We start from the raw sequence: 25,002 nt of genomic DNA on the forward strand, positions 1-25,002 counted from the left end.
AAAATTCCACAAAACAATCTATTGGTGGCAACTTATATAAGAATTAGCGGCGACTAAATAAGTCCTTTTGGGGCGACTAAATCGCCACAAATGAGAAATCTGTAGTGGCGACTTCTTTGTATATTACCGGCGATTACAGTCGCCACAAATAAACACATTTAGTGGCGACTTACAAGAATTTGCAGCGACATAAGTCGCCACAATAAAAGCATTTAATACCGACTTATTTATGTGCTGCGACTAAAGTCGCCACAAATAAGAGCATTTAGTGGCAACTCATATATGTATTAGCAGCGACAAAAACGCCACAAATTAGAACCTTTACTGGTTACTTCTATATGAATTGGCGGCATTTAAAGTCGCCACAAAGAAAGAACCTGTAGTGGCAACATATAGATATTAGCAGCGATAAATAACAACTTTTGGTGACGACTTATATATGAATTGGCAACGATTAAGTCGCCAGAAATAAAAATATTTAGTGATGATTTATATAGCTAATTAATTATCACAAAAATAAATAGAATTTACAATTTTAATTATGAGTAATACTCCCTCTATTTTTTTTACTTATCATATTTCGATTTGGTATACCTATCTAGAAAATAATAATTGACATGGATATTTTACCACATTATTTCTATTAATTGATGTTTAATATTAGAATTTGAAAAATGATATGAGAAATAAATAATTAATCCTAAAGGTAAACTATGAAAAAAAATATTGTTTTATCTTAATATATTAAAAGTGATAAGTAAAAATAAAAATCTATTTTTAAAATTATGAACAAATAAAAGTGAACACGAAGTGTATTAACTATTAATATCTTAGTTTATATATGACAGTGTAATTTGTTTTAAACAACAGTATACTAAGCATGGCTGCATATATTTTCATTAACAATGAACTTTCACATGTATCATTCCACAAGGAAAGTCATAAAAAGTAATACTAAACATCATTTGCTTAAAATATAAAACAAATCATTTTTCAATCCTTAATAAACAAGAAGTATACAATATTAAAAATAGCAAAATATCATGTGAAAATAACAAAATTATTCTCGTTTTTCATATTTGAAGTTGAATTTTAACCAAGAAAAAAATAATTATTAAAAATACAAATTATCTTGTAAATATCAAAATAAAATAAAATAAGATGAAAAATATTGGGCCTTTACCTTATCTAATTTAATAGGTTATATTTACCACAACCCCAAATATGCAAATCAACTCCCACAAAACCAAATAAAACCTCACTGCAACAGACCTTACGTAAAAAAAATCATCAATTGGGATATCAGAGGCAACAAGTCAAATGTAGCTGGCATTTCTTATGCACTAACTGACGAACTCCATCAGAGGCAACAAGTCAAATGTAGTTTTTATTACATAATAAGGGAATACTACCAAGTAGCAACCAAAATGATCAAATAACTATCTTTTTGTTCATTAAATCTGTGACTATGAATGAATAGTATGACACGAAGTAAAATTGTCCTTGGTTGTTTTCGCTGAGACTCTGTTGCTGCAAATGCTTGTTCAGAACTCATCACCACCTGTATAGTAGCCGACGTTCTTGTCCTGAAATAAATATATCTCAAATTTAGTTGAAGAAACCTACAGCCCACGAACTTGGATATACAAGATCCACTGAGTGTGACCAGCCAAATAAATTCTTCTTAATACTTGGGGTAAAAAAGTGGGCCGAGGAAGAGGAGAGGCGGGGAAGGTGAGGGAGTGTGTTCACAAAGGAAAATGACTTGCCTGGGACAACATTCTTTGCTTGTTTAGGAATTGAGTCCTGGCCTTGTTAAGGACTGAATTTGGCGACTTGTACATTCTCTGCAAAACAGAACATTATCCTAAATTAAATCCTTCCTCAAATTTAAACAGTAGGTCCATCACTCAATAAACAAGGAATATTGCTTTCTTTTTCCAAACTAAATCTGGATGAAATACATTTCTAGAGCAACAGTTACAAATTAAAGTACTTCGTAGAAGCTCAGGACACTACCTTATCAGTTCCAGAGACATGGTGCTGAGCAACTGGGAGTTTCTTATTTGGTGTGAAACCAAATACATCATGAAGAAACTCATTTTCCTGCATAATTTGGAGAGGAAACAGCTAATTACCACAGATTAAATTATTCCAATAGACCAAAAACTTGATCTTCTGATTAGAAAACAAACCTGCATATGCTTCACAAATCCTCCTCCAAGGAAGTGCTTAAGGAAGTTTAACTGTTAAAAGAATAATGATTTCAGCAAATATGCAGCCAGTTGTATTATAAAATTAAAAAGAAACAAGACGTACCTGTATCAGATGAGCCCAAGTACTTGTGCTAAACGATAGTCCACCAATCTTGGCTGAGGCCTCAGGGCTATACCCATCCTAATGTTAATTATAAGAAAATTACAAAATGCAGCAAAAAGAAAAGAAAGCATGCAAGAGGAGAAAGCTGAAGATGCAGGATACCAAATTACCTCTAGAAATTCCAATATATCTCTAAATGTGTTTCTTTGATTGTTAAGATCCTTCTTGGCTGACCCTTTACCTCCAGCCTCTGCCGAGAGGGTTCTTACTTGGTTCAGGACTTTTGCCTTTAATCCCTGTATATGTAATAATTCCCTAGATTTGTTAGCTTCGTCTGTGGAGCTGTCACTAGATCCTTTAGATTCACCAGAAAACTTTTCCAGACTCCCGATTTCAAAAACTAAAGCAAGTGTTTCGCCTGCTGCAATGCGCACAGATCGGTCTTCCTTGTCTAGAAGAGTTGAGAAGTAGGAGATTGACCTGCATCATGAATAAATAATTCAGCATCTAACACAATCACCACACACGAGCCTTACAACAGCTCATAATTCTCCCAAATCTAATTTTGCTTGGAAAGATGCCGCAGTAACAAGTTCTCCCGTTCTTCTTTCCTTGATCCTCTTTCTTTGTCATTCTTTTTGTTGTGGTGGTGGTGGGTAGGTGGGGAGTAAGTAGACGTTCAAATGGGAAACTTGGGAGAGTTACTCACCCTTGCCAACTTTTTGGGTCAAGTGTCCATCCATCCATGGTAGTAAGAAGGAAAGACCAAGAAGATACAACTACTGTTATCATTGCTGGTGAAGGTTTAGCAGTAGCCACCTGATCCATGAACCAGATACAATTATGAACAAGTTAAGAATTGTCTAAGCAAATAAGCTGATTTCATTGATAGGTATCAAGCATTTTGGAATTAACTCATCAGAAAACATCCCATGTACAGCAAAATAAGATACTAAATAATCTATTCCAGGAATGAAAAGATGATTGTGAATAACATACATTGGGACCCAGTTTTGGATTAATGACTAGCCACATACATCGCATAGACTTTTCTGTTTCCTCTGGTTCTTCGCCACCAACAAAGGTGATAATGGCCAAACACTCCAGTAGCTAAAACCACCAAAACCAAACAGCAGTCAGCTCCAAGCTAGCTAGCACTAACATTAAAAGAATTTTCACCAACTTTGAACATACCGAGGATATTTTAGAATTGTCAGACCGAGATTTAAGAGCAGCCTCTGAGATAAGTGTTTGTGATTCTTTCAGAATATCGTGTGCTTTGTCTCCGGGGCCAGCAGTTAAAGCAAGAAGTCCTATCACCCAACAAAAAAAATTGCAAAATTTCAAACTCAAACATTTGATAGATGGATCACATTAGAAGGACCACAATTAATCAACAGAACAAACGACTAACCAATAACATGAGATGCCAAAGCTATCTCCTTGGAGGAACCACGTTTAATGGAACTCAAACATAGTTGCAATAATGTGGCAAACCTGAAGGATATAACATAACTGTGAGAAGTGCACAACAAGCCATGTACCTAGAGTATCTTTTTGCTTTTACTTGGATAAATTAAAGTAATTTATTACGGTGGAAAACATGCACCTAGAGCATCTTAGAGGTCAAAACATGATAGGTAACAGGCCTGCTTCAAGAGAGTGCAATAAAATAATTCCTAGGACTGGAGTCAGAATGCAATGCTAGTCTGGCAGAAGTTTCCTATTAGAGATTTCATTCACTGGAGATTAGATAATAGTGTCATGGCAGCATACAAAATTTGCATAATAATATAATCCATTGCTTGTTATGTCGCATAAAATTAAACTCCTTACTAATATAAATATCAAAATGATGAACATATCACCATTACAATGATATTTTTTGTGACAGGAAAATCGTTCTGGCATAGGGCTTGGCATAGGGCTCGAACTTGTGACCTAAGAAACAAATCCCTCAACCTTTGCCAAATGAGCAAACCCTGGGGGCTTACTATTACAATGATATTAATAATGCCTATGCAACTAATTGAAGGTTTCAAGGTACATTCCACACCATAATTGAGTGAGCTGTAAAAATCTAACTAAGATATGGGACAAGGGGGACTAAATATATCTTTATAGCATTGCACAGATGATTATACAGAATTGTTGATTCTAGAGAAGTATTATTGAAATAGTTAACTGCCACAAAGGATAGGGAGGAACATCTTCATCAATGGAAGAATTCTTCTGAACGAAAGCAGACTGCCTGGTAACTAGATCAGTGAAAGCCCATAAACAGAAGAAGCGCGTCTATAGACTATACACCTATGACGTCTGGATAAACATGGTAGTCCGAATGAATTTATGCAATATATAAATGCTGTACCTGTGGCAGAAATTTTTTGAAGATGTTTAGCATTACTAGTTAAACTATACACCTTTGACATCTGGACAAACATGGTAGCTGAAATGACTATAATGCAATCCATAATGGCAGAAAATGTATACCAGTGCTAGCCAACCCCCTTCTCCCAAACCCCCAACGAAAGCCAGAATAGTACAATATAAACTAGCACAAACTGATGAGCCTTAGAGGCATGCACTTAAAGTATAACGAATTTCCTGTCTATTCAACGAGTAAGCATAATATAACTTCATAAAAGTAGGCAAATTTTCTAACTTCTTTTCAACAAAGTCATGTTGTATGTTGCTATTGAATGCTTCTATAATAGATGCCAAAGCCTTTTCTCTTGTTGAGCCCCTAAAGCCAACAAAAACAAGTAGAAACATTAGCCACATTCTTCATCAGAAACAAAAACTTCAAGTGGAGCTAATGATCAAAGATGGGAACTTCAAAATTGAAGTAATCACTTCTAGTATTCAAGTATATCAAACCTTTTCTCATAAAGGGCATCCACGCATTGATCAAGGACAGTCTCCTTACCAAATTGAACCTCCTCTAAACTAGACAACATCATATCCGACCGAGTAGTTGATGATGAACTCACGCTATCAGTGTCATCACTATCCAGCATCGCAGCATTCCTACGTTGTGAACTTCCTAAAAGAGAAACAATTCCACCAGCAAACACCCTTAATTCCCAATGTCATTTTAAGTTCCAATGCAACATCTAACTTCCCAAAATTCCCTACGAAGCAACACACTTTACCCAACCCCACCAAAAATTAGGGTTTCATTTTGTGCTTAACCCATCAAGATCTTATTGTTAGCAAAAATAAATTTTAACATTTAAGTAACATGAAGTTAATTGAACACAATTATCAAGAATACAATTCAATAACCTCTCTAAAAAAATCTCTAATTTTCCAATTCAATAAACTCTCTAATAAAAAATCCACAACAAACAAGTCAAAGAAGAGAAACCCAATTCAATTTCACGAGAAGCAAGCAAAATAGCAGAAACCCAATTCAAATAAACTCTCTAATTTATTTTTCAAAATAAACAAGTAAAGAACAGAAACCCAATTCAATTTCACGATAAACAAGCAAAATAGAAGAAACCCAATTCAATATACTCTCTAATTTATTTATTTCTCACAATAAACAAGTCAACGAACAGAAACCCAATTCAGTTTCACGATAAATAAGTAAAATAACAGAAACCCAATTCAAGAAAATTGATATATTTTCACAATAAACAAGTAAATAAACTAAGCGGAAACTTACTTCTACCCATGGTGACAGCTCCAGGTAACAAGGGTTAGAAGCAAATACAAGGTTGACTAAAAATCTGACGATGGAAAAGAAAGGAATCAAAAGGCAAAGCTGGCGTTGAACAGACAGAGCAATCAAACTTCTTGATTATATCGAAGAACAATGTATCCATAAAGAAATTCTTTCTGGAAAAAAAAAATTAAGAGAAGGAGAAGATCTAGAGAATCACCAAAAAAAACAGAAATTTGAGGAGAAAAAGGCTCTGCTATTTATAGATCTAATAACGAGAAATAATTGGAAAAAAAAAAATTCTCTTCACGCAAATGAGATATTCAGGGTGGTAGCTGCGAATATTCGGGGCAAAGCAGGCTGGGGGGCTGTTGTAGGGATGATGACGTGGAGTAATCTGAGCCGTTGATTTTGTTAGCGGAGAGTTTTGGGAGTCTTAAGTGGGGTCCCTGGATATATGTGAAAGGAGAGCGTTGAAATATGGATACACATGCGTAGTTTCCCCTCCTACGGAACTGAGTGGCGTGTGAAAAATATTGGAATAAAATTTATTCTTCTTTCTTTTATCTATTATGTAATGCTTTCTATTTCGTGTTATTTTTGTATGCCTTTTTTCAAATGATCTGAAAATGTTTTATTTAAGTCGAGGATTTATCATAAATAGTCTATCTATTTCTATGAGATAAAAATAAAAATTTGTATATATTTTAGCTTCTTCAAATTTTATTCGTAGAATTACAATAATATATCATAATTGCAGTGAACTAATTTATCTGTACCTCGGGGTAATTTTAATCACCGTGCATTATAAAATGGGTCTTCTGTATTAAGATTTTTCCTCTTTTTTTTTTTGGATATGTTTGGATTTTTCATTTTTTTTATTTCTTAAGAGAGGGAAAAAAACAAAAATAATAATGTATTCATGTAATTTTATAAGTGGGATCTGAAGATGAAGAGTGATATGTACATAATCTTATGTATATTTTGAAAAGGTAGAGATTCTGTTTTTGATAGACTCTCGACTTACATATCAAAAAACAAGTATGTCAATCAAATATAATTAATAATGAAAAAGTCATTAAGGTAAACAATAGAAAAGAGAACAACAACATATCCAGTGAAATCCCACAAGTGCGCACAACAAAAAAGAGAGCAATAACAATAATAAATAATATGATAATTGAAGTTAAAGAGACAATAAAATCAATGGATAAGATATTAGGGAATCAAAACAATATTGATAATGAAACTAAACAACAACTGATACTAATCTATTTATCATATTCTCGATCTCCAAATCTTCATATATAGGGCATGTCCTTGAGATGTGTTATGCTCTCACAAATACTTCTTCGATCATTTGGACTTCTATCACTTGAGGAAACTTGATTTGCAATTATAATAAGGTAACTTACAGAAATCCTACTAGTTTAGTACTTAATCACTTCTTTTCCTTTCACTTTTCATTATTATGAAACTTACCATAATTTGGACTTCAGATACATATATTTGGTGCGTCCAGCTACACGTATTTTGAATACATGGGTCAAAAGTATGTGTAATTTGTTCTAGATACATTATAACTAAGTGGATTGGCATGTGTCTGACTCTTTCGCTCGCCTCTCTCCTAGTATTTAGTATCTAGTGTGATTTGCATGAATCTGGGATACATAGATTATTTCACTCACCTTTTTCCTATTTTATTGTATTTGATAATATCCGACCAGAAATCTGATATAAAATCATTAATTAGTGAGACAACATGTAATTATTTCTAACTATAAAGAGAATTAGTAAAACATGATAGAAATATTTGCTAGATATTTTTGCCTTGATAATATATGCAATGTATCCTCAACTATGTATATACATACAAAAATAATAATTTATTCTCTTTACACAGTATAAATTTTTCAAGAAGTGAAATTCAGTTTAATCCTTCCCGGTAAGTAGCTTCGCCAATCGCAACTAAAGGCAAAGATATAAATAATCTCAAAGCATAATTCACAATTCAACTAAGCTATTAAGATTTTCTAAAAATAAATAAGAATAAAAAAACAATCAGTTTATTATAGTTACTGAATTCCCTCCAGCTCTGTTTTTCAAAAAAAGAAGAAAAAAATCCCCCGTTTTTAGAACTCAAAAACTCCTATCCACATTTCAAGATTTAGCCACCATTTTCCCGTCCTCTTTAATTTTCTGTTTTTACAGTTTTTTTTTGGCTCTATATAAACACCAAATCACCAAGAAATAACTGATCAAACAACTCAAAAGAAAAAGAAAAATGGCAGAATATTGGGCTGGTATTTACAGATTTATTACTGCCAATGAACAACATATTGCAGAAGAAATTGGAGATGATACTGAAGATTATGTCGAATACATGCTTAGAAAAGAAGATACAATTACCATTGCTGGACTCACTAACCGACTTCCATCAAGAACGATCACCCTTCCATGGCTTCTTGAAGTTCGCCATTCTGTAATTTACTACATTGTTTGGGTAACGAATCGAAAATCGAAAACCCCATTTCATTATTTTCATTATGCAGTTTTTGAAATCTCTCTCTCTCTCTCTCTCTCTCTATATATATATATATATATATATGCAGATAGGAGGATGTTTTGGAGCCAAAAAAATCACAGTTTACACAGCAATGGGTTATGTTGATAGGTTTCTTTCATTAGTGTCACAGGTAAGTACTCCATTGATTAGTACGTACTCCTGCAGTTTCAAAAAAAGTGACAGTTTACTTAATTTTTTTTTTTTGTAGAAACCAAATTTCGAGCTTTCGAGGTTATTGGGAATTGCATGTTTACATTTGGCTTGTGAGCAATTTCAGGAAACTGAATGTCTAAGATTAATTTCAAGATCAGCACCGGATGAATTTCTAGAAAGACTAATGATTATGAAGGCCAGTGTTGTTACACAATTTAGAGGGATAGTGACTTTAGTTACTCCTATTCACTTCATCAAATATTTCTTGTCAAAATTCTGCAAAGATCTTTCAAGAAAAGAGTATGCCAGAATCAAGACTGTTGAAATCATCATGAGTACACTCGGAGGTAATATCGTTCGAATTTATAATCGAGTCATAATTCAATCCGCCTAATGAAATATGTGCAATTTGGTTACACTGTTTAGACTTGATATTTCTTGATTCTCATTTAATTGTTCAGTAAGTAAAATTTATGTATCACTTTCTTTAGCTGGTGTTGAAAATGAACACTAGACGTAAGTCGTAGCGCTATTTTGATGAACAAAACGGATCAAATTAATACTCAAGTTTGTTTGGGCCGGAATGAGTTGGATCAAGATAGGTCATGTTTGAAATGTGTTTTGATCAGTCAGGTTACATTGTTAGACATGATAGTTTGATGGGTCTTTTTTAGTTCAACAAATGAGTGGTGAACTATAACTAACCTGTTTAAATTTGGACGAATTACTTTTAAAAGGGTTGATTTTGCTACTAATAAAATGCATGAACATATTAATAAACATTTTGTTTATTGAAGCAGATGTGAGATTAATGAGTCTGAAAGCATTTTCAGTAGGAGCAGCAGCAACATTATTAGCATCAAACGCAAAAGTATTGACACGTGAACTGATAAAGGATGAGATGATTAATGCCTTGCCTCAAAAATGGATTATTCCACTTGTGAGTATTATTATATCCTTTTCAATTATTCACTTTTTTTTTTGTAAATTAAATGTTGTAATTATATAAGTCATAATATATTAAATGTTGTAATTATATATTAATATCTGTTGGAAATTGATCGTGCAGGATGAGGTGTATTCTTGCTATAATCGTTTGCTAGAGATCAACAGGCACAGACTTGACATAAGAAGTAGACTGTAATTAGCTTCTTTCTGTAATGTTTTGGACACAAGCAAAAATATCATGAAATAGTTACTATTTTAGACCTTTTGGACTACAATGAGAATTCTTTTAAAGTTTTCCTTACTAATGATTCATTTGGAAAACTTGCATCCTCTATTACTGTTCATGATATTAAAATGCCCTTGTTTGGCTTTAAATTTGAAACTTGAAAATTTGTGTGCCGTATTTACATACGATTTTTGATATTTTTTTTTGTGAAGTCTATTGTGTAATGCTCTATAACTAGCATTATTCTGTTATTGACATTAGTCTCACATTTGTATTTCATTTTTCAAACAGTTTGAAAATATTTTGGAAGTCAACTGCAACTTAATGGAACTCTTGCATGGATACAATGAATTTCACGTGTGCAAAATATTTTAGAAAAAAAGTTCAAATTTATCAATCTAATTTTGGTTACAATTTAAAAATTACTCTTCGCCATACTTCAGATATAGAGTTATGTCATAGTTAAGGACAATGACGGAACTAGAAATACTAACAATTGAAATCAAAAGGGAAAAGGCATAAATACTCTTCAGAAGTTGTAGCGAAAAGTCACTTACATACTTTAACTATTTAGGCGATCCATTACACACCTATATTATTCAAAGGTGTAACTATTTACCCCTTCCTACACCCAACCCCAGATATTATCTAGTGTGTGAGAGCCACTCGCCCCCTAGAAATCCCACGTATTTATTTATCCCCAACCCGATTCTAATACCCATTTCTTTTCACCCAAACCCACTCATTTCACCCATATCCATACCCATTCACTTCACCCATACCCATTCAGTTGAAAGCCCTAATCGACAAAAATGAAGAACACCAAACTCGAAGAAGTCGACAATTTCTACCATAAATCGAAGAAATTGTTAAAGATTTTTTCGATTTTATAGTGTTTCTCTAGTTTTAATCATTTAATCGAGGTTCCACTGTCATATTGGAAGTTGGTTGTAACGATCGAGGAGTTCATCGATTCATTTGGCGGAAGAAAACCGATGGTTACTAGGGTTTGGTGGAGCATCCATTGAAAACAGGTCAAAGCTTCTATTTTCATACGATTTAACCTAGGGTTTGTTTTCGACTTCAGTTTCTTTTTTTTCAAGTTTACAGTGATTCATATGATTTAACCTAGGGTTTGTTTTCTTCTTTAGTTTTTGTTTTCAAGTTTACAGTATTTCATACGATTTAACTTAGGGTTTATTTAAGTTTATAGTATTTCATACGATTTAACCTAGCTTAGTATGACTCTTTGTTGTTGTATGTATTTTTTATGGTCGAGGATCAACTGTGATTGCAAAATTGACTTGTTAATACTGTTTTCAGATTATTAAAATGTCTTTTGAACTGATTACTTTGAGATTTTACCATGGTGGTGTTATGAAGATTGGGAAAAGGGAGTTGAGGGGGGGAAATCATATGATGGTGGACAAGGTACTGACTTCTTAGATGTTGATATAGATAGGTTGTCTTATTTTGAATTGAGGGATTATGTGAAAGAATTAGGCTATGAACCTGGACAATGCCTATTATATGTGAGACTGCCTAAGAGTACTGTTATTTTAGATATTAAATCAGACTTTGATACTAATATAATTTCTGAATGTTTGAGTAATGGAGATATTTTGGAGCCATTTGTGTGTTACTTAGTTAGAGATCCTACTTTGGTTCCACCTGAATTAGAATATTTAGAAGAGGAAAGTGGAGTAATTGGAGGTGAGGGAGCATCTCAAAACAGTGGGCTCCCTAATGTGTCTTTTGATGCTGAACCAGCCCACGAGGCTTAAGAAAATGTTTCAAACCCTAACCCTTCAGCTTCAAATATTTCTTCCCTAGATATTCCTCCTTATATTGATCTAACTCTTACCCCTAACCATCCTGTTACTGATCCAACTCTTAACCCTGTCAATCATTCCACTGATTCAACTCCTACCTCTGTCAGTCCTTTACTACGCAAGATTCTGATATAGAGTCATTAAATGGAGGATTAGATGTTGGGAGTGATATAAATAGGGAGCTAAGAACTTTTAGGGAGGAAAAAAGAAAAAGAAAAAGAAGAAAAAGGGAGAGAAAAAGCTACATTGCCTGATCATGTGAAGTTAGGAATAGGAAAAAAAGTCAAGATTCTGGGAATGATGAGTCTACAGGTGGAAATAAAAACAACATAAAAGGAAGTCTAGTTGGTGATGAGCCTTACTATCCATCAGATAAAGCTGTCAACTTTGAAACAGATACAGATGATTATAGTGATGATGAGAGAAAGGTTCAGCAGAGAGTTGAGAAAGAGGTTCAGTAGAGAGTTAAAGCAAGAAGAAGAAAGGAGTTAAAAAGAGTTGTATTTGATGCAACCTCAAAGAAAATAGTGTAGGAATTGGGTCTTGTATTTGAAAGTGTTAGAAAATTTAGAACTGTTGTTACCAAATATATTGTTGATCAGCATGTTGCTATTGAAATGTATATATTAATGAACCAACTAGGATAAGGGTTAGGTATACATTTGTTTGTCCTTGGCTGCTATTTGCTAGCTTTGATTCTATATCAAATAATTTTGTTGTGAAAACCTACAATTTAGTTCACAAATGTGACCCCACCAATAGGAACAATTTTTTTAATAGCAAGTTCTTATTTAGTCACTACAATGAGAGGATAAAGGAACAACCCAACATTAAAATTTTTGAGTTTCAAGAGTTTATTAAAAAAGAATTGAATTTATATTTTGGAAGAACAGTGTGTAGGAGAGCAAGAAACAAAGTTTTACATGATTTAATGGGTAACTATGTTCTTGAGTTTGGAAGGATCTTAGACTATAGAGATGAGTTGCTAAGATCTAATCCAGGTAGTACATGTGTAGTCAAGCTTCATGAGGAAACATTTGAAGATAGTAGAAAAATGTTTCAAAGCTTCTACATATGTTTTGATGCATTGAAGAAGTCTTACTTGGCTGGTTGTAGAAAGTGCAGTGGTTTGGATGGTTGTTTTCTAAAGGGAGTATCTAAAGGTCAGTTACTAGTTGTTGTTTGTAAAGATGGGAACAATCAAATGTTGCCACTAGCTTAGGCAGTAGTTGAGGTTGAAAATCAAACCACTTGGAGCTGGTTTATTACGCTTCTAAAGGAAGATCTTCATATGGGACATAGAACAGACATCACAGTCATAACAAATATGCAAAAGGTTAGTTTCATTCTTGATTTATTCTTGATTTATAACTAAATATTTATTTATGACAGTTTTGATTTACTGCTTTATGACTGATTTATTCTTATTTTAGTACTGTTAGTCTTGCTTTATGACTGTTAGTTTCATTCTTGGATTATGACTATTTGATTTATTGATTTATGATTCTTGGTTTATGTTTGTTAGTTTTTCCTTTTGTTTTATGACTATTAGTTTGATTCTTTCTTTATGACTATAGGGTCTTGAAAATGCAATAGGTATTCATTTACCAAATGTTGAGCATAGAAAGTGTGCTAGACACATCCTTGTCAATTGGTCCAAGACTTGAAAAGATTTTGAGAGGAAAAATTATTTCTGGAGGTGTGAAAGGTTTACTTTTGAGGTTGAATTAAAGGATAACATTAACTATATGAAAAGGTTGAAAAATAAGATAGTTGATGATTTGTTGTATTATAACCTTGAAAGATGGAACAAGGTTTAATTTAGTTTCACCACAAAATGTGACATTGTAGACAATAACATGATTGAATTTTTTAATGCATTGATATTAGCAACAAGGCACAAGACTATAATTATCATGCTTAAAGAAATTAGGGTGAAAATAATGAAAAGAATAGGACAGATGAGAGAGTTTGCAATAGTTGGGTCAGTAACATTTCTCCAATGGCAATGAAAGTTCTGCAAGAGAACATTGCTAAGTCTATGAAATACATTATTGAATGAAATTTAGATACAGGATATGATGTGCTTCATAGAGCATACAGACATGTTGTGGATGTTAATAGACAAACCTGTAGCTGCAGAGCATGGATATTAAAAGGCATACCATGTCCTCATGCAATAGCTGCTCTTCACTATAGAAAATTGGAGCCAATTAACTGCATTTCCCATTGGATAACAGAGAAACTTACATGAAGACATACAACTATTTCATTCAGCCAGTTCTAAATATGAAAATGTGGCCAGAATCACAAAACATCCCTGTTATACCACCTCATGTTAAGAAGATGCCGGAAAGGCCTAGCAAGTCTAGGAGAAAAGAGCAAGGTGAAAGTAACAAAACTGAAAAACTATCCAAAAGAGGGCTCGAGATGTCATGCAACACTTGTCATAGCAAAGGTCACAATAAAAGAAAGTGTCTTATTGGTGCTCTTGCTTCTGGCACAAGTGCAAGCTTTACTGGACAAAGTTCCACACCGGCTGCTGGCCCAAGTTTTATTCCTACTGCTTGCCCAAATTCTGCACCTACTACTGGCCCAAGTTCTATTCCTGTTGCTTGCCCAAATTCCACACATGTTGCTCCCACAAGATCAACACCTGCTCCTCCCCCAAGTTCAACACCTAATGCACCAACTAGAAATGGGAGAGGAAGACCAAGGAGTTCAACAAAAAAAATGATATAGTTTTACTTCATGTATAAGTTTTAAATCAATTGTTTTACCTAATATTTTATTGGTTTTTTTAAGATAATATTGCTGAAAGATCAAGAATGGTTGAAATATGGTACTACACACCCAAAGTGGTGCAACTATTATTAATGTAAATCTTCTATACTTACATATCATTTATTATTTTTTATTAACACAAATTAAGATTATTTGTATTGATTTGAATAGCCTGGAATACCTAGTGAAAGATTTAGAAATGTGAAGTCTTCAGCATTTGTAACTAGAGATCTTGAGTATAAATCAGCAAGTGGTGTGAAATGGAAGGGGAAACAAGCTATGACCTCAACGCAACTTGAAGAAATAAGGGGAAAAAAGCAAAGTGAAACAAGGTCCAAGGTTGTACATTTGAGCCAAGAGAGCTCCAATGCTCAACCCAACGTCTAATTCAACCTTACACTATGTTTAGTTAGTAACTGTTGACTGTAATTTAAGACATTGAATTGGCAGCTGTGACTATATTTGTGATGGTGTTTAAGACAATGAATTGGTAGCTATGACTGCATTTTAATTTAGTTTGAATTTTTTGACAGCTGTGACTACATTTTAATTTAGTTTGATGGTAGTTGTGATTGTAACAGCTTTAACTTCTTTTTTAGTTAATATTGTGCAGCTATGACTGTCCCTTTATTTAGTGATGACTTCTTTTTATTTAGTTTGATAGCAGCTGTGACTGCATCTTAGTATGAGATCTCACTACACAACCTAAATGTACAGGTCATTTGTGATGTTTTAGACAGGTTATTATAAGATATCACTTCTTTACAAAATCAAATAAGGCTCCCAATATTTATGACACAAATCTGGACACAAGGAGATGTTCATTACACAAAAGGAAATATTCATTATATACATGAAAATGTTCATTACAAAATCTTAACATCTAACCCCTTACAACATTGCAAATACAATTGCACAAATTGATCATGACAACTTCCTTGAATCTACTTTCAGGGAAAATATGTTTTGAAATACAAAACTTATACCTAAAATATAAACACACAAGAGAGCAATCCAAAGTTGTTTCTCCCTTTTTTTAGACTTGGCCAATTTTTTTTCCATTTCTTCTCAATTACTTTCATCTTCTTCAAAGCATCATCAAAACTGTCCAGCTTCTATTTTGCTTTCCATAGAGTTGGTCGACCTAATAAACTTGTTGTCAACCTTTTCTAATGCTTCAACTCTTTGCTCAAGCTCATCCATTCTTCTCAACAACTTTGGAATCACAAATTTAGTTCTTGGATCAATATAGTCATCCTTCCAAAATTAAAAATCGCATGATCTAGCATTCTAAAGTGGGGAAAAAAAATCAATCTATGACTCTTGAAGATCAAATCTTAAAATTTATTTTAACTTACCCCTTAGTAAGGACAACTCCAATATCTTCTACTAGGATTTTTTTTGGTCCAAAAGGTCAACAAAAGGAGAACAAATCCATGTTTGTATCACACCTCTTCCAATTCATGATCTTCTTCTTGGATACACAACCTAGTCAAGCTTATTCGAGCCATTATAGCACCTTCAATAAAAATAAAAAAACTCTATAGCAACTCAATACCAAAAAATTCATCCAATTCAATACCAAAAAAATTATAAATTTTACGAAAAAGATAGAATAGAAAAGAGAGGATTGACTTAAAATGGAAAAGAGAGAAAGGAATAAAAAGTTACATTTGATTCTCCTTGAAAAGAACTAAGCTTGATCTTCAATTTGGGGATTGAACTAAGCTATGAAGAAATTTAGGGTTCTTCAATTTTTATTTTTGGGGTAAAAATTAAGGTCGAATAAGGGTTTTAACATTGGGTTCCAAGAAAAAATCGCTGGAGGACTATTTTAATTAAATAAAAAATAAAAAATCTCCACTAACCCGCTAATAAATGTTGTTTGAAAGGCGCTGAAATTTGAGTGTAGGAAAGGATAAATAGTTACACTTTTGGATAGTATAGCTCCCCCACTAATCAAGAAAAAAAGTACGAAACAATCTACTAACGGCAAACATATAAATAACCCCAAAGCGTAATGAGAGGGAAAATAAGGATATATTTATATACCTCAAAGCATAACGGAAGGTAAAATAAAGAAATATTTGTATTTCGAGTGATATTTTTTTATATAATTTTTCCTATATTTAACTAACTGAATGAAAAACAATCAGTTAACTATATTACTGAACTCTAAAACTCTGTTTTTCAATGTGTTAAATCCCCTGTTTTTCAGAGCTCAAAAGCTTCTCTCCATATTTCAAGATTTAGCCACCCAGTTTTCTGTCTTCTTTAATTTTCCCTTTTTACAGTTTCTCTTTGGTATATAAACACAAAATCACCAAGAAATTACTCCAAAAAAAAAAGATACAGAAGAAGAAGAAGAAGAAGAAAAATGGCAGAAGATTGGGGTGAAATTTTCAGCGGTCTTTTAAGAATTGACAATGACCAATTAACTGATTACGGAGAAGATAATGAAGATTACGTCGAAAGCATGCTAACAAAAGAAGATACAATTGCCATTGCTGGACTCACCAACCGACTTTCTTCACGAACCACCGAACATCCATGGCTTCATCAAGTTCGCCATACTGCAATCCACCACATTGTTCATGTAATGAATCGAAAATCGAAAACCCCATTTCATTATTTTCATCATCTTTTTATTTTTTCATTTAATTGAAATTTATATATATATGCAGACAGGAGGACGTTTTGGAGTCAGAAAAATTACAGTTTACGCAGCAGTGATTTATGTTGATAGGCTTCTTTCATCAATGCCAATAGTAGTAAGTTACTTTACTCCATTGATATTACTCCGTCTATTTTGATTTCAATTTGTTCGTCTTACTTTACTTTTAATTCTTTGTATGTAGGTCGAAAGATTCGAGGTAGGAAAGTTATTGGGAGTTGCATGTTTATTTTTGGCTGCTGAGCATTTGGAGGAATATGAAGATCAACCAGATTTATCAGATTATGAGTATTTTGTGGAATGTAGTGCAAGAAGTATAACGAATATGAGGAACCATGTTGTTAAACAATTTGGAGGGATAGTGAAATTTGTTACTCCTATTCACTTCATCAAATATTTCTTGTCAAAATTCTGCAGAGATTTTTCAAGAAAAGAGTATGCCAGATTCATAACTGTTGAAATCATCATGAGTATACTTGGAGGTAATTTCGTTAGTATTAATAAACGAGTCATAATTCAATTGTTTAGACCTATTTAGACGCCATTCTCATTTAATGTCCTGTAAGTAAAAAATTAATTGAAAAAAATGAACATTAGACGTAACTACATTTTTGTATGTTACATTGTTAGACTTGATAGTTTGATGGGTCATTTTCTGTTCAAGTCAACAAATGAGTCGTGAACTATAACTAACCCGTTTAAATTTGGGTGAATTACTTTTAACAAACAATTTGTTTATTGAAGCAGATGTGAGGTTAATGAGTCTAAGAGCATTTGTAGTAGGAGCAGCAGCAACATTGTTAGGATCAAACCCAAATATATTGACAGAGCAAATGATAAGGGATGAGATTAATGCCTTGCCTACAAATTGGCGTATTTCACTTGTAAGTATTATTATATCCTTTTCAATTATTCACTTCTTTTTTTGTAAATTAAATGTTGTAATTATATAAGTGATAATATACTTATATAATTTAATATAGGTTGGAAATTGATTGTGCAGGATGAAGTGTGTTCTTGCTATAATCGTTTGCTAGAGACCAACAGGCACAGACTTGACATAAATTGATCTCATCTTCACTAACAATTGTGGAAGCAAACTAAAGGCATGAAATAGATATTTTTAGCAATAATTTTCTCAAGAAATATTGTTGGTGTGATTGCTATAGATTGGAATTAGCTACTTTCTGTTATATTTTGGACACAAGCAGAAATACTATGAGATAGTAATAATGAGATTACTTTTAAAAGTTTTCATCAAACCTCTTCCTCTTTTACTGATAATTCATTGGAAAATCTGCATCCTCTAATTACTGTTCATGATGTTAAACCGTAGATTTAGCCCCGTTTGACGGTAGATTTTGAAGTTTATTTTTGAAACTTAAAAATTTGAGTTGTTGAATATTTGATTGTTGGACCTTGAAGTTGAGTGAATTATTTCTACCAACCATGCAATTAATTACTTCATGCAATCAATTACTTCATGTTATTCTAAGTTAACTAGTTGAACAAGTGCAAATTATTGATTTTTTTTGTTAACGTAATTCATTTTGAAATGTAAAGCTTTCACCTTAGATGCCTACCAAAATGTACAAACATATAGACTTGAATGTTATATTCAATTTAGACAATCAATCATACATGCAAATACATGCATTTTCTAGTCAAAGTTCTTGACTTGGGAATTAAGTCCTCAACTTACCTCCAACCAGCATATAGTAAATGCTTCAAAATCTAAAATTATTACTCAAATTATTTATAATCAAGCCCTATGAATCGTCGGTTCATTCTTCATTAGGCACGCGATCAAAGTTTTAGCGTTTCTCACTGTTTGAAAGCTTACACTTTCATGTTCTATTTTACTATCGAGGTTCTTTATCCTCACGGTACTACTTTGCCATCAATCACCCAAAGATATTTAGCTTGATAATATTCACACAACTCTTAGATTTTGGCGTTGAGAGAAACTATTTGATCTTTAAGTAAAAACCTAAGATTCAAGATGTGCTCGATATGGGGAAAAATGTTTTACCGATTTTTTCATGTTTGTTTGGTTAAAATATTTAGAAAATAAGAAAATGATTTTTGTAGTAACGAAAACAAGTTTTAGAATTAACACTTCGCATAATCGCATTGATTATGCCATCCTCACCATCACCAACCACTCCATACCTTGTAAATCCATCCCCACGGACACACACATTCTACCTCTCAATAATATATACAAATACTTTTAAAGTAATATTTTTTATTTACATATCAAATATAAATAAATAAGAATATTACTTATTTTCACAAAAAATATTTTCCTCCTTACCTAACAAACCCTTGGGAATTAAAAAGCTTAAATGAGGTAACATCAGTTTGATACATCACTTATTAATAAAAGTAATCGTATGTGATATTATATCTAAATAATTCATCCTTGTGTACTTCACTAGTTCACTTTGACCTTACTCCAAGAAGTGAAGTATCCTCTCACACCCTATCTTTCTTATACAAAGTGACAAATCCCCTCCCCCATCCCCGAAGGCGCGGTGGTGATGACGACGACGATGAAAATGACATGAATTACATACGGATATTAATTGGCCGAGAAATCACAGGCGCTCGACTTAATAATGAAGAACTTGCAGTACTTATCAATGACAATTGGTATCAAGAACTTCGAACTCATGCAATCCCTAACATTCTCAGATTTAGTAATCAAGAACCCAACTTCTTCATTTTCATTAATTTACAGAGCATGTGAAAAAAAGACTATTTCTGGCCAGATCCCACTAGTGAAATTAGTTGTTTTCGCGAAAAAAAGACTGATTTCCTTTCAATTTTGATACAGGCAGAGCAAGAATTTCGATTGAGCAGACGGACACTTTACAGAGCAGTGATATATCTGGACAAATTTCTTGCCACTCGATTAATAGCTGTAAGAAAAGATTTGATTCCTATGAAAATGGCGGTATTATATTTTTATTTGATTCGGTTATTTTCTGGTTATTATTTTTTTGGTTTAATTTGTAGAATGGAGAGCTCTGGGCAGTCAGGATATTAACAGTGACCTGTTTATCATTATCTGCAAAAATGGATGAAGTGCCACCATTAGAATCTTACAACACCAGTGTGAATGCCATAAGGAGAATGGAGATTTTGATTCTTAATGAATTCAATTGGAAAATGAATTGTGTTACTCCTTTTGCTTTCACAAATGCAGAGTTGTTTCAAGAATAGAAATAACTAGAATGAGAACAGCTGAATTCATCATGAATTTCTGTGTTAATTCAGGATAATGAGTGTTACTGTTACTATAGATTGCGAGAGATGAACTAGCACATTTGAGGATGATGACAAACAACCACAGCAGAAGAAACACTACTGTTAATGAATTTTCTTAGTATTCATGAGATTGTAATTAGCTTCTGTTTGCTAGATATTGGATATAATCAAATAAGGGATTCATTGATATTTGATTGTTATTATATGTTGAACATATTGATTGTTAATACTAATATTTTAGGACATGTGTGCTTCTTCTTCTCTCTCTTTTCATAATACATAATTGGTTTGGAGAAATATTATACCGTACATGTTTATAAAAAATAGTTGATAAATAAAGCGCTATTTCTTTTATTGTAAGAAACAATTCCTAAATTTCACAGTTTACCAAAAAAGGAATGATTCCAAAATTATTAACTACTTCTATTTATTTTATATCAATTATTATATTTATTACTATTTATTGTATATCAATTATTATATAATTGCTTCGCAGCATAAACAAAATCTGCATTACAATACCTATATTACTTGTTTCAGAATAAAACAAGCTCTTGCATAATTGACATTCTTTCTTTGAATAGCAAGTCCATCTTATTGGTTCTGATAGTGAGATAAATATTCCTTCATTTTCAAAATATAAGTTGCCCAATTCGAGCCTCATGTTTGATAAAAAGCTCAAATGATGTAACATCTCTTTGATGCATCAATTAATCATAAAGTAATTCTATGTCATATCATATCTAATAATTCATTACTGTGTACTTCACTTTGACCTGACTATAAAAAATGGACTATCCTCTCACGCCATCTTTCTTACACAAAGTGACAAACCCCTCAGGCCCTCACCCTCTACTCCACCCCTACGCACCAACTAGAGGGGGAACGTGGAGCAATGGTATTGGATTCATCTTAATTCACAACTTTCGAATATAAAAATTCATAAATTTGTAATAAATATTGATTAAAAAAAAAATCTAGTTTGATTTGGTATAAAGTTTATAAAAATAAAGATGACGTTTCAATTTTATGGTCTTAAATTAAAATTATGTTAAATGTATCAAAATATCTTTTAATCTCGTGATCTTAAACATGTCATATGAAAAATTAAAATTAAAATATTATTAAAAAAATAAAAGAATCTTTTTTAAAAAACAAATTAAAAAAATAAAGTAGATCATTTTTTAAAAAATAAAATAAAAGTAATTATTATGAACTCACAATTTCTAAAATATAATTTAAATTAATCGTTAAAAAATGGAAGGATTGTATCAAGAAAGATTAATCTTGGATTCGCGTCTTCCCCCAATCCTCATAGGTTCTCTTGTGAAAGCTCAGTCAACAAGTTTGACTCAAAACCAACTCATCAATTTCACTCATGCCACCTCCTTCCGGCATTTCCCAGTTTTTTTTGTGTTATTTTTCAGTTATTAGTTTTATATAAACGGTCATTCTTGATAGTAAAATAACATCAGTAATAATATCACACGAACTAGTACAGAAATAATAAGGGAGAAGAATCAAAGAAGAGAAAAAAACACAAAAAAAAAGAAGATGGAAAGTCCGGCTCTCTACTGTGCTGAAATTCTGAGTGAAGAAGATGAAGAAATGCAACAAGAAAATGGCGGCGGTGATGATGATGACCACGACAATGATGATGATGATGATGACAACGACGACAATAATGATGATGACGACGACGACCCTGATGATATTGACATGAATTACATACGGATATTAATTGGCCAAGAAATCGCTGGCGTTCGACTTAATGAGGAAGAAGTTGAAGAACTTGTCAATGACAATTGGAATCAAGAAATTCGAACTCATGCAATCCGTTACATTCGTAGAGTTAGTAATCAAGAACCCAATTTCTTCATTTTCATAAATTTACAGAGCATGTCAAAAAAGACTAACTCTGGTCATCTTCCCTGGACTCCACTTGTGTGATTAGGCTGAATTTGTTGTTGTAAAAAAAGGACTGATCTTTTTTTTTTCAATTTTGATACAGATAGGGCGACAATTTCTATTGAGTAGACGAACACTTTACAGAGCAGTGATATATCTGGACAGATTTCTTGCCAGACGAATAATAGCTGTAAGAAAAGATTTGATTCCTCTGAAAATGGTGGTATTATATTTTTATTTGATTCGGTTATTTTTTTGAATTTTTTTTTGGTTTTGTAGAATGGCGAGCTCTGGGCAGTGAGGTTATTAACAGTGACCTGTTTATCATTATCTGCAAAAATGGATGAAAGCAGAGATAATGTGCCACCATTATCAGACTATCCACTAGGATCTTACAACATTAATGTGAATGCCATAAGGAGAATGGAGATTTTGGTTCTTAATGAATTCAATTGGGATATGAATTGCGTTACTCCTTTTGCTTTCATAAATTTTTTCCTATTAAGATTCTGCAGAGATGTTACAAGAAGAATCATAACTAGAAGGAGAACAGCTGTAATCATCATGAGTGCTTTTAGAGGTAATTAATTAATTTACCCTGTTTTCTGATCATTTGTTAATGATGAGTAATTAATTATTGTTAAATTTGTTTAAGCAGATTTGAGGTTAATGAATCATAGACCATCTGTAATAGCAGCAGCTGCAACATTATTGGCAATAACTATAAATTTCACTATAGAAGACTTGGAGATTGAGATAAATGCTTTGCCTATATATGGATTTCTTCAGATTGTAAGTGTTTTATATGTTTAAATTCACTTCTTCTTCATCTTCTTTTTTTAAATGGTATTTCTGTAGTCTAATGGAATTTCTGTGTTAATTCAGGGTCATGTGAGTTACTGCTACTATAGATTGCTAGAGCTGAACATTTGAGGATGATGACAAACAACCCCAGCAGAAGAAACATTAGTGTTAATGAATTTTTTGGCAAGAATTTTCTCAGTATTCATGAGATTGTAATTAGCTTCTTTTTGTTAGACAAGCAAATAGGGTACTCATTGATTGTTAGTATATGTTGAACTGATTTGATTGTTAATACTAGTAATATTTTAGGACATGTGTGCTTCTTCTCTCTCTGTGTTAAATGAAATCGTTGCGATAATGACAAGGTAGTAACTTGACTAAAAGATGTAGTAATGGCTGAAATAAGTCCATGGAGAGCAAACAGAAAGAGAAAATGGAATACAATGAAACAAAACCATGGCATGTCGAGGTGTCATTACAACCATGGCATGTTCAGAAATAATTGACAAGTCATTGATCTAGAATTTCAATTTCCCTTAAGAAAGTACCATGGTTCATGTCGAGGCTATACATATTGTTCATCCGGATCATTACAGAGAGTCAATTTTCCTTTTGTAAGGAAAACCAAGCAGAGTTCAATATCTTCAGAGCGATCTTCCAAACGTTACAAGAAGCTGTTGGAAATTAATCAAATTGACTCAAAAAAGAAATCATCAATTTCATTTCACTCCTACCGCCATTCTGCCGCCACCTTCCGGCATTTACCCCTTTTTTCCTGTTATTTTTCAGTTATTAGTTTTACATAAACGGTTATTATTGGTAGTAAAATAACACGTATAAATATCACACGAACTAGTAAAGAAATTATAAGGGAAACCAATCAAAAAAAGAGAACCAAAAAAGTAAAAATGGAAAGTCCGTTTGTGAGTGGAGAAGTAGAAGATGAAGAAATGCAACAAGAAAATGGCGGCGGTGATGATGATGACGACGACGATGATAATAATGGCATATGAATGTCAATTGACGGAGAAATCGCCGGCGTTGGACTTACTGATCAACAAATTGCAATACTTATCAATGACAATTAGTATCGAGAAGTTCGAACTCATACAATCCCTTACATTCTCAGTGTTAGTAATCAAGAACTCAATTTCTTCATTTTCATAAATTTACAGAGCATGTCACGCTGAATTTGCTGTTGACAGGGCAAGAATTTCAATTTACTAGACAAATAGTTTACACAGCAGTGATGTATCTGGGCAGATTTCTTGACAAACGAATACTACCTGTAAGAAAAGATTTGATTGATTCCTCTGAAAATGGTTACTATGGGTTTATTTTCTGATCTTTTTTTTTTTTTGGGTTTAATTAGTAGAATGGACTTTACTGGACAGTGAGGTTATTAGCAGTGGCCTGTTTATCATTGTCTGCAGAATTGAATGAAAGAAGAGATAATGTGATACCATTATCAGACTATCCATTGAATTCAATTGGGAAATGAATTGTGTTACTCCATTTGCTTTCACAAATGCAGAGTTGTTTCAAGAATAGAAATAACTAGAATGAGAACAGCTGAATTCATCATGAGTGTTCTTACAGGTAATTAATTAATTTCCCCTGTTTTCTGATTATTTGTTAATTAGGAGTAATTAATTATTGTTAAATTTGTTTAAGCAGAAGTGAGGATAATGATCACTTATAGACCATCTGTAATAGCAGCAGCTGCAACATTATTAGCAGTAAACAGAAATTGGAGATTGAGATAAATGCCTTGCCTATAACTGGATTTCTTCACATAGTAAGTCTTTTATGATTTTTTTTAAAATCTATATTTTAAAAAATGGT

At 32.8% G+C, this 25,002-nt stretch overlaps 5 protein-coding genes across 8 annotated transcripts; 4 read left to right on the forward strand and 1 right to left on the reverse strand.

The window, feature by feature from the left end:
• Positions 1 to 1,314: 1,314 nt before the first annotated feature.
• Positions 1,315 to 6,508, reverse strand: LOC129902189 (uncharacterized). 2 transcript variants are annotated; one of them, XM_055977271.1, is made up of 13 exons: positions 5,993 to 6,508; positions 5,200 to 5,365; positions 4,985 to 5,065; positions 3,734 to 3,816; positions 3,514 to 3,632; positions 3,319 to 3,429; positions 3,029 to 3,138; positions 2,490 to 2,799; positions 2,320 to 2,397; positions 2,196 to 2,246; positions 2,020 to 2,106; positions 1,770 to 1,847; positions 1,315 to 1,586 (listed from the first exon to the last, which is right to left on the reverse strand). In XM_055977271.1, exons 1-13 carry the CDS (start codon positions 6,000 to 6,002, stop codon positions 1,545 to 1,547), a joined length of 1,326 nt encoding a protein of 441 aa, XP_055833246.1. In that variant the 5' UTR covers positions 6,003 to 6,508; the 3' UTR covers positions 1,315 to 1,544. The 2 variants fall into 2 exon arrangements, with proteins under 2 accessions (XP_055833246.1, XP_055833247.1); XM_055977272.1 differs by lacking the exon at positions 4,985 to 5,065 and having other exon boundaries at positions 5,993 to 6,507.
• Positions 6,509 to 7,952: 1,444 nt separating this feature from the next.
• LOC129903898 (cyclin-D5-1-like) lies at positions 7,953 to 10,046 on the forward strand. The gene is made up of 5 exons (XM_055979420.1): positions 7,953 to 8,492; positions 8,602 to 8,685; positions 8,764 to 9,055; positions 9,509 to 9,648; positions 9,778 to 10,046. The coding sequence occupies exons 1-5, from the start codon at positions 8,274 to 8,276 to the stop codon at positions 9,850 to 9,852; spliced, it is 810 nt and encodes a 269-aa protein (XP_055835395.1). The 5' UTR covers positions 7,953 to 8,273; the 3' UTR covers positions 9,853 to 10,046.
• A 6,808-nt stretch (positions 10,047 to 16,854) lies between these two features.
• Positions 16,855 to 18,434, forward strand: LOC129903922 (cyclin-D5-1-like). Of its 2 annotated transcripts, none has more exons than XM_055979441.1 (5): positions 16,855 to 17,094; positions 17,183 to 17,269; positions 17,357 to 17,654; positions 17,920 to 18,056; positions 18,176 to 18,434. In XM_055979441.1, the coding sequence occupies exons 1-5, from the start codon at positions 16,876 to 16,878 to the stop codon at positions 18,239 to 18,241; spliced, it is 807 nt and encodes a 268-aa protein (XP_055835416.1). In that variant the 5' UTR covers positions 16,855 to 16,875; the 3' UTR covers positions 18,242 to 18,434. The 2 variants fall into 2 exon arrangements, with proteins under 2 accessions (XP_055835416.1, XP_055835417.1); XM_055979442.1 differs by having other exon boundaries at positions 18,156 to 18,241.
• Positions 18,435 to 19,613: 1,179 nt separating this feature from the next.
• On the forward strand, positions 19,614 to 20,633 carry LOC129903923 (cyclin-D5-3-like). 2 transcript variants are annotated; one of them, XR_008770319.1, is made up of 3 exons: positions 19,614 to 19,827; positions 20,012 to 20,098; positions 20,194 to 20,633. XR_008770319.1 is itself a non-coding variant. In XM_055979443.1 (3 exons), the coding sequence occupies exons 1-3, from the start codon at positions 19,794 to 19,796 to the stop codon at positions 20,398 to 20,400; spliced, it is 375 nt and encodes a 124-aa protein (XP_055835418.1). In that variant the 5' UTR covers positions 19,614 to 19,793; the 3' UTR covers positions 20,401 to 20,633. The 2 variants fall into 2 exon arrangements, 1 of the variants encoding a protein (XP_055835418.1); XM_055979443.1 differs by having other exon boundaries at positions 19,614 to 19,874.
• Positions 20,634 to 21,798: 1,165 nt separating this feature from the next.
• On the forward strand, positions 21,799 to 23,470 carry LOC129904102 (cyclin-D5-3-like). The gene is made up of 5 exons (XM_055979633.1): positions 21,799 to 22,296; positions 22,457 to 22,543; positions 22,633 to 22,933; positions 23,012 to 23,145; positions 23,239 to 23,470. The coding sequence occupies exons 1-5, from the start codon at positions 22,000 to 22,002 to the stop codon at positions 23,284 to 23,286; spliced, it is 867 nt and encodes a 288-aa protein (XP_055835608.1). The 5' UTR covers positions 21,799 to 21,999; the 3' UTR covers positions 23,287 to 23,470.
• The last annotated feature ends 1,532 nt before the right edge of the window (positions 23,471 to 25,002 follow it).

Source organism: Solanum dulcamara, chromosome 9 (genome assembly GCF_947179165.1).
Source record: "Solanum dulcamara chromosome 9, daSolDulc1.2, whole genome shotgun sequence".
Taxonomy (NCBI): Eukaryota; Viridiplantae; Streptophyta; class Magnoliopsida; order Solanales; family Solanaceae; genus Solanum; species Solanum dulcamara.

What these genes read in the sequence shown, in the direction of transcription:
- LOC129902189 (XM_055977271.1), bottom strand. An exon ending in TTTGGCATCTCATGTTATTG is followed by an intron (nt 3,633 to 3,733) that starts GTTAGTCGTTTG and finishes GTTGGGTGATAG; the next exon opens with GACTTCTTGCTTTAACTGCT. An exon ending in GACCCAAAAAGTTGGCAAGG is followed by an intron (nt 2,800 to 3,028) that starts GTGAGTAACTCT and finishes TTCATGATGCAG; the next exon opens with GTCAATCTCCTACTTCTCAA.
- LOC129903898 (XM_055979420.1), top strand. Translation starts at nt 8,274, where the DNA reads ATGGCAGAATATTGGGCTGGTATTTACAGATTTATTACTGCCAATGAA. An exon ending in TTCTTTCATTAGTGTCACAG is followed by an intron (nt 8,686 to 8,763) that starts GTAAGTACTCCA and finishes TTTTTTTTGTAG; the next exon opens with AAACCAAATTTCGAGCTTTC. An exon ending in AAAAATGGATTATTCCACTT is followed by an intron (nt 9,649 to 9,777) that starts GTGAGTATTATT and finishes TTGATCGTGCAG; the next exon opens with GATGAGGTGTATTCTTGCTA.
- LOC129903922 (XM_055979441.1), top strand. Translation starts at nt 16,876, where the DNA reads ATGGCAGAAGATTGGGGTGAAATTTTCAGCGGTCTTTTAAGAATTGAC. An exon ending in CATCATGAGTATACTTGGAG is followed by an intron (nt 17,655 to 17,919) that starts GTAATTTCGTTA and finishes TTATTGAAGCAG; the next exon opens with ATGTGAGGTTAATGAGTCTA. An exon ending in CAAATTGGCGTATTTCACTT is followed by an intron (nt 18,057 to 18,175) that starts GTAAGTATTATT and finishes TTGATTGTGCAG; the next exon opens with GATGAAGTGTGTTCTTGCTA.
- LOC129903923 (XM_055979443.1), top strand. Translation starts at nt 19,794, where the DNA reads ATGAAGAACTTGCAGTACTTATCAATGACAATTGGTATCAAGAACTTC. An exon ending in CCCTAACATTCTCAGATTTA is followed by an intron (nt 19,875 to 20,011) that starts GTAATCAAGAAC and finishes ATTTTGATACAG; the next exon opens with GCAGAGCAAGAATTTCGATT. An exon ending in TTGCCACTCGATTAATAGCT is followed by an intron (nt 20,099 to 20,193) that starts GTAAGAAAAGAT and finishes TTTAATTTGTAG; the next exon opens with AATGGAGAGCTCTGGGCAGT.
- LOC129904102 (XM_055979633.1), top strand. Translation starts at nt 22,000, where the DNA reads ATGGAAAGTCCGGCTCTCTACTGTGCTGAAATTCTGAGTGAAGAAGAT. An exon ending in CATCATGAGTGCTTTTAGAG is followed by an intron (nt 22,934 to 23,011) that starts GTAATTAATTAA and finishes TTGTTTAAGCAG; the next exon opens with ATTTGAGGTTAATGAATCAT. An exon ending in TATATGGATTTCTTCAGATT is followed by an intron (nt 23,146 to 23,238) that starts GTAAGTGTTTTA and finishes GTGTTAATTCAG; the next exon opens with GGTCATGTGAGTTACTGCTA.